The 8,132-nt window shown below is 44.5% G+C and overlaps 1 protein-coding gene and 1 non-coding gene across 4 annotated transcripts in view; one reads left to right on the forward strand and one right to left on the reverse strand.

Moving 5' to 3' along the window:
- The window catches only part of Tmem212 (transmembrane protein 212), a 57,238-nt gene extending 49,972 nt beyond the window's left edge, over positions 1–7,266 (forward strand). For all 3 annotated transcript variants that reach the window (XM_057757197.1, XM_057757195.1, XM_057757196.1), the window contains one exon: positions 7,163–7,266. In XM_057757197.1, coding sequence (XP_057613180.1) covers positions 7,163–7,183 — 21 coding nt within the window. In that variant the 3' untranslated portion in view covers positions 7,184–7,266. The remainder of the gene's footprint in view (positions 1–7,162) is intronic.
- Positions 5,238–5,410, reverse strand: LOC130866148 (small nucleolar RNA SNORA81). The gene has a single exon (XR_009056323.1). It is a non-coding gene; the product is annotated as a small nucleolar RNA SNORA81 (small nucleolar RNA).
- Positions 7,267–8,132: the final 866 nt, after the last annotated feature.

Raw genomic sequence — 8,132 nt, forward strand, 5'->3', positions numbered from 1 at the left:
TACATAGTCCATACAAACAGTGCCTTGCCCTTGAACTCATAATAAATCTAGTGTTCAATGCCGTGGGCTGTAAGAGTCTTAATTTAACTCAGTATTAGGAAATGATTTATGCATGTGTTTCTTTTCCTGTTGCTATGACAAAATGCCCGACCAAGGCAGCTTGAGGAAGAGTTGGTTTGGGCTCCCAGCTTGAGGGGCTGATGGGGAAGTCACAGCAGCAGCGTGAGGTGGTGGCCACACTGCACTGTAGTCAGGCAGCCAAGACAGAAGAATGTCAGCGCCTCTCCTCTCCTTTTTACCCGGCATAGGGCCCTTGCCCATGACGTGATGCTGCCCACATTTAGGGTGGGTCTCCCCACCTCAGTTAACTCTCTCTACACACGCCCTCACAGATATGTCCAGAGGTCATCTGCTAGGTGACTATAGATCCTGCCATATTGCCAGTCTTAGCCATCACCGTTACCGATTTTCCCTTTCTTTCATGATGAAGAGCTCAGGTAGGGACTCAAAGGTGGCCAGGTTCTGCCTCGAGCACCACCCTTCCATGCCCTTGCATCAGTCCTTGGCTCCCCCTTTTCTCCACAACCTCTTCCCAGTCTCCCCCTCCTAAGATCACCTCTTAGGATGGTGGCCTCCTTACCAGCCTTCAAGCTGTTCGGCCTCACACCTCCAATTCTGTAACTGAGTTCCCTCTCCTGTTCTAAGGAGCCATACAATTGTCTGTTTCCTGGACACATCAACTGAGCACAAAGTTGCTGGGCCCGGGAGATCTCCTCTGAGGCTCCCATTCCTCTTCACCTCCTCCTGAGCTCCCAGCACTAGTGACACGGGGCGCAGCTGGAGACCTGACATTCTGCCAGTGCCTTACACCTCAGGTCAGCTACCAAATCCTGACAAAGCCTCTAAAGAGTCTCCGTTGTTCCCGGCCAGCACCAATTGCTACCTCAGGTTCTGCACGCCACCTTCTGTCCCCCTAGGACACATCATGCGTGTCCATTCTAGAACCTGGATTCTAGAACAATCTCTATCAAGTTCAAATCTGCTTTTATCACTCCCTGGCTTTGTATCTGTGGTGATGTGAATGAGATTGGTCCCCGTAGGCTTGTATATTTAAATACTTGGTGACAAGGGAGTGGCACTATTTGAAAAAAACTGGGAGGGATTGCCTTGTTGGACGTAGCACTGAGGGGTAGGTCCTGAGGTTTCAAAAACCCCATTCTAAGCCCAGAGTCTCCTCCTTCCTGCTGCTTGTGGGTTCAGCTGTAGAACTCTCAGCTCCTTCCCCAGCACCATGTCTGCCGGGCCTGCTGCCTTGCTTCCTGCCATGCTGATAATGGACTAAAAATCTGAAACTGTAAGTCCCAATTAAATGTTTTCTTTTATAAGAGTTGCCTAATCCGTGGTGTTTCTTCACAGCAAAAAACCAAAAAACTGACCAAGGCAGTAGACAGAACCCCTCTATGCTACCCCTTCCTCCTCGGGCTACCATCCTAACCTCAGTCCCAACGCAGCCTGGTACATTCAGCTCTTCCCTGAGTCTGTGAGTTTCTTGGAGGCAGAGACTGTCTCTGTGACCCTCTATACAAGTTTTTGTTTTTTAAAAATCTTTTGTAATTTCCTTCATGAATACAATGTATATCATATGCACCTGATACTTTCCCTTTACCACCTCCCAGAACCCCTTCCAATTTCATTTTTCCTCCTCCTCACTGAGTCTAGTTAGTTAGTACTGCTTGTATGCTCATGGATACTGGCCCATCCCCTGGAGCTGGGGTAACCAACCGTAGGCAATGACCTTGAAGAAAACTGACTCTCTTCCTGGAGCAGGAGCTCTTCGGGTTGGGGTGGGGGCTTGTGAGCACGTCTCATCCACACTGGAATGTTGGCCGGCTAGATCTTGCGTTGGTCTTGTTCAGGCCAGCACAGCCGCTGTCACGTCCAGGGACCCTGTTGGGCAGTGGTCATCTGACGTTTCCCTCTTACTGTCCCTTCACCCCCACTTGCCAATGTTCCCTGAACTTGAGTGTAAGGGGTATGACATAATTATCCTGCTTAGTGCCAAGCCTATGAGTTGTTTTTCCTTTCAGCCATTATTGAACCTAACAGCCCCATGGCCCCTGTGTTAACTCTGCAGTCCATGCAGCTGTCCAGTGATGCGGCTTTAACATTTTTTTCTAATGTTTTGTATTTTGGTAGGCTTGAAAGTTTGACGGAAGAGGCCAAGGCAATTCAACTCTGATTTATTTCTGATTTCTCACTCCCAGGATATTATCTAGCTTAAAAACTATTTTTTTAAAAAAATAAATAAGTCCCACTGTTAGGGATTGTTAAGTCTCCTCTATTGATTTTTTTTTTTCATCTGGGCCTCAGTTCTCAAAATATTATTGACATCCCATTAATTTTACTAATAATATAGCTGTTCTTCAGTTGACATGGGTTCCAAATTCTCTTCTTCAATTGATCTCAGATCAAAAATCTAGGGGAAGTATCATTGTTTTATGTTGGGGACTTGAGCAGCACAGATTTTTATATCCAAGGGCAGCCTTAGAAACAATCCTCTGGGGCACCAAGGGATGGCTGCATGTTGAAAACTTCAAGTTGGGAGCTGCAGAAAGGGCTCACTGATGAGACCATTGGCTACTCTTCCAGAGGACCCAGGTTTTATACCCAGCACTGACATGGCAGCTCACAACTATCTGTACCTCCAGTTTCATGGGCTCCAAAGCCCTTGCCCGGCCTCTATAGACACTCTGTACACATGGTATGTAGACATACCTGCAGGCAAAACAACCACGCACATAAAATAAAATATTTTTAAAAAACTTTTCAAATTGTATGCATCAGTATGTGCTGTTATCCCAGCATTTGAGAGGCTGAGACAACCAGGACTGAGTTCGAGGCCAGCCTGGGGCATATAGCAAAGTTTTCCCTAAGGGGGAGGCAGGAGAAGGAAGTGGGAAGGAAGGAAGGAAGGAAGGAAGGAAGGGAGGGAGGGAGGGAGGGAGGGAGGGAGGGAGGGAGGGAGGGAGGGAGGGAGGAAGGGAGAAAGTCAAAAGAGTAAAATATCAACAACAGAACAAGTTCAAGAAAATGCCCAAGCAAAATGGCCAGTTTTAATAGCAAGGATCTTTTTTTTTTCGGGGGGGGGGGGGGGAATCTTTCTTCTTAAAGTCTTCATCAATGGCAACACAACAGCACAAATGGTTCTTTCTAGTTATGTCTTGACAGTTGGTCAGCAAACGTAGGGTTTTTAGAAATTATTTTAATGTGTGTATGTGTATGCTTCTCTGTGTGGATGTGTCCATGAAGTCCAGAGGACAGCGCTGGATGTCATCCTCAGGAATGTCAGCTCTCTCACTGGCCAGAGCTCACCCACCAGGTCAGAATGGCTGGCCAGTGAGCACACTGTTAGGGAGAAAAATGTAATCCAAGGATTTGGGGAAAATAATCCTGAGGCATAGTGTCAAAATGATCATCATTGTTATGCTTTTTTTTAAACTTGATTTTGACATCAGTGTTTCTTTTCATCTTTCTTTTTCCAAAGAGTATTGTTATATCAACTACATCAAGGAAATAATTAAAATGGGCAGTAGTTTAAACAGTTGTGGCACACAAAAATATTCTGAGATGGAACACCTCTCAGAAGACGGCAAACACCTCTTTCTCTGTGTACATGTTTCTATATGTGCTTTCATGTCTGTATGTGTTCACATGTGTACACATGCATGTGAATGTATATTGAGACCAAAGGGCAATCTTTTATCTGTGTGCACGTTTCTACATGTGCCTTAGTGTATGTAGTATTCATATGTGTACACATACATGTGTGTGCATGTATATAGAGCCCAAAGGACAATTCTTTTTGTGTGCGTGTTTCTGTATGTGCCCTCATGTATGTATGTGTTCACATGTGTACTCATGCATGTGTGTGCACGTATATAGAGCCCAAAGGACAGCCTCAGCTGTCATCCTCAGGTACTTTAAGCACTTTTTTTTTTTGAGACAGGGTCTTCACTTCACCAAGTAGTCCAGTCTGGCTACCTAGTAGCCATCGGCATCTACCTGTCTCTGCCTTCCCAGCTCTGTGGTGACCAAGTACCACCATATACATCTTTTTGTTTTCATGTACAATTTAGAGGTGGGACTCAGGTCCTCTCACTTGCAAGCAAGCATTTTAACAACTGAGCTATCTCCAAACAATTCTGTTTGAACTGTAAAATAATTGCTTTGGGTGGATAAGACAGTCTTTTTCTGTAGCCCGGAAATAAGGCTTTTACTCAGAATATGGTCCAGGGCAGCCTCAAACATGCGGTCTTCTGGCTTCTGCCTCCTGAGTACTGGGTTCAAAGGCTCACTGCACCATGACCCTGCCAAAGCACGCAATCGGGCTGCCGGTGTTTCAGGTGGAATTAAAGTAGACTTTTGAACAATGCAACGATACAATGGTTTCTTTGTAGAAGACGTCGGAAAAGGTCGTCTCAGTGTGTGGGTGTGTGCGAGGTCCCTTCAGCTCATGCAGACATCAGCCCCGGAGGGCAGTGTGGAGCTTGCTATTCTAGCTATTGTTCTCCTGTGATGGGGAGACTCAGGAATCGTGTGGGGCCATTGGACCAATCACAGTGCGCTCTGTTTTCTGAGCACTTGCTGTGTTCCAGGCACTAGTTTCTAGATCAGGGGTCAGCAAACTACAACCCAGGGGCTAAAGAAGACCAACTGCCTTTTGGGAAGTTTTGAATCTAAAGCTAAAAATAATTCTGTTTATTATTATTATTATTATTATTATTATTATTATTATTATTATTGTAGATTTTGTTAGAGAAAGGTAACTCTCAAATCTAATTTCTGGGACCGAGAGAAGGCTTAGTGGGTGAAGGTTGCTGCCAAGTCTACTGACCTGAGTTCAATCCCCAAGACCCACATAATAGAAGAGAATCAACTTTTTTTTTTTTTTTTTTTTTTTGGTTTTTCGAGACAGGGTTTCTCTGTGGCTTTGGAGCCTGTCCTGGAACTAGCTCTTGTAGACCAGGCTGGTCTCGAACTCCCAGAGATCCACCTGCCTCTGCCTCCCAAGTGCTGGGATTAAAGGCGTGCGCCACCACCGCCCGGCGAGAATCAACTTTCAAAAGTTTTCCTTTGATATATATACATAGTGGCATGTGTGTCTCTGCCTCCATATGCACACTAAATAAATGTAAATAAATGAATTTAATTTTCAGCCTTCCTTTCAAATTTTAAAGACACATTTCACCAAATATGAAGACACTGGACATTAAGACAGAGGTTCACCACACCCAGTCTTTAGGGTCCAGAGCAGCCACTTCTCTTCCTCTGCCTACTCTCTTAGTATTGTTACAAAATCCAAGACAATCCCACTTTTTGAAATTCTGGCACTCTACTTAACAACAGAGTTACTTATTTTTTTACTTTTTTGTTTTGTTTTTTGTTTTTCCAGACAGGGTTTCTCTGTAGCTTTGGAGCCTGTCCTGGAACTCCCTTTGTAGACCAGGCTGGCCTCAAACTCACAGAGATCCGCCTACCTCTGCCTTCCAAGTGCTGGGATTAAAGACGTGTGCCACCACTGCCCGGCTCAAAGTTACTTATATTCTTTTAATGTTTGGAGGAAAAAAAAAATCAAAATTTCATGACACTTAAAAGTTCCATCATGCACAGATCTCCATGTCCATAGAGAAAGTCCTATCAGAAAACAGCCACCCCTGTCTGAGGCAGAATATCAGTGACAGAGACCATGCGACCAGTTAAACCTAAAATATACATCAACTGGCTCCTTGCAGAAAAATGACCCAGTCCCTCTTTTAAGCACTTGACATGTGCTGGACACACCAAAAATACAGCTCCCTCCAAGCAGGAGAGACATACGATAAATAACACACATCATTTAAAAAGTAGAACAGTGTTTTCGTAGATGGTTATCAAGACAAACAAAGGGGCCAGAAATGCAAGGCAGGAGCATAGGGTCAAAGGAAAGCAGGATGAACATTAAATTCCATTTTTATACCTTCCCAGCTATAGCTAAAATCATACTTAAGCCTACAGTAGTCATATTTTAAGTCTTAAAACAATTTTCACGCTACAGGGAATTTGCTATAGCCATGCAATCAAGAAACATCTCCAGGAAGGAATATAAGGGAAAGTAGCTTGGGTTTCTACCCAAGGAAAGTGGCTGTCTGCGGAGTTGTGCTAGCATTATTAAGGGTGCACAGAGAAGCCAGCTTTCCACGGCAGTGTGTGTGTGGGGGGGGAATGTCTAGATATGAGTGTGTGTGCTTGTACGTGCATGTGTGTGTGCATGTGTGTGTGTACTGGCACGCATGGGATAGAACCAATCACGTCAAGTGTCTCATTTCTCACTGAACTAGAAGTTGGCTGTTTGTGGCTAGGCTAACAGGCAGGTAAAGAATGCAAGGGTTACAGGCACCTGCAGCCTTCCCTGGCTTTTTACCTAGCCCTTCTTTGGCACTTTTGCTTTCAGATTGGGGTTTAATCATCTCCTCTCACCCTTCCCATCTGGGTGTCCGGGCAGCTTTCAGTAACTCAGGATCAAATCACTTCACGTGAGCCTACTTTCTCCTTTGGAAAACAGGGCCAGCCCCATCTTCAGCCACTGAGGAATGACATCATTTCTGATGTGAGACCAAGGAGGCCAGCAGGGTCCTGGAGAAGTACTTAAGAAATACTCGCTTCCTTCCCTCCCTTCTAACCAAATCCAAGTTCTTGGCTCCCAACTAAAGATTTCCGAAAGTCCCCTTTCATCTCCTGTTGGGTTTTGAAAAGCCCCAAGCCAATCCAGACAACACAAACAGCAAATGACCAGAAGAAATACTCCGTGCCAAGATCCCCACTTGCGCACACGGCCCCTGCCCGCCACAGCAGTGGCCTGCCGGTGCTGTGTTCCTGACAGAGTCTTGATTGCGTGTGTATTTCTTTTTTATAACTTGCTGACACTCTTTGCGCCACTCCCAGCAATGTGGCTCTCTCTGCTGATGCCTCTTAAATACGTAAGTGGCTCCATGGTGCTGTGATCTGTGTCATTCTTCAGGGCTTTCTGGGACATATAAATGACTAAATTAAATGTCAGAAGCAAAATTGTATTTTCTTTGATAAACTGTACAAATAAATACTTCTCTTTTTCTTCTCTTTCTAGGGTCGAAAGAATGAACGATAAATTTGGAGTTGTGTTCCCCTTAAATTGACCTTAATGTCTGGTCATTTTGAAATATTAGAAAGTAATTGTGTTCTTTAAACCCCCCCCCCCCATGTTCTTCTGAAATAAAATAGAAACAACTGTATACTTTGGTCCTCCCATTAACATTTTAAAATGTACATATTATGGTGTTGAAATGGAAATATTATTGTTGCCATAGAAATATGAAATATAACTTTATAGCCAATAAATGATTTGTTTTCATTTTCATTATTTTACGATGGCAATCCCATATCACATAAAGGAAGGGACATTTCTCTCAGTTTTTCTTCTTTACTACCACCAACGTGGCTCTAAAACTTCAAGACACAAAACGTGGACTTGTGGCCTGCAGAGGAACCTCACACCCCCCCACCAGCAGCTGCCTTCCAGTTCTTGCTTTTAGCATTAAGAACAACCACTTACGAACTAAGAATGGCCCTCCGTTGGTCCGTCACTTCACCTCCAGCATGTGTGAGGCCTGGGTTTGATCCCTAGCACTCCGTAAAATTGGGTGTGGCCGTGACCCCTGTAATCCAGCACTTGGGAGATGAGGCAGGAGTTTAAGGCCATCTCTGTCACGTAGTGAGTTGGAGGTTAGCCTGAGCTAAATGAGACCCTGTATGAAAAATGCTGTAAGCAGATCTACAAGGTGGTTCAGCCAGTAAAGGCACTTGCTGCCATACCGCCAGCCTGACATCAACCCCTGAGACCCACTCGGAAGAAGAGAGCCAGCTCTCACACACGGTCTTCCCATAGGTACTGTTTAAGCTTCCATTAGCATTCACATAAATAATTTTCAAATTGCAATAAAAAAAAAACCCAACCATACAAACAAACAAAATACATTTTGTAGATCCAAAGAACCTTAAATGCATGTTAGGCCAATTTCTCAATAAATGCTCCAAGATCTGTTATGGCCCCTTACAGT

Source organism: Chionomys nivalis, chromosome 24 (genome assembly GCF_950005125.1).
Source record: "Chionomys nivalis chromosome 24, mChiNiv1.1, whole genome shotgun sequence".
In the NCBI taxonomy this organism is placed as follows: Eukaryota; Metazoa; Chordata; class Mammalia; order Rodentia; family Cricetidae; genus Chionomys; species Chionomys nivalis.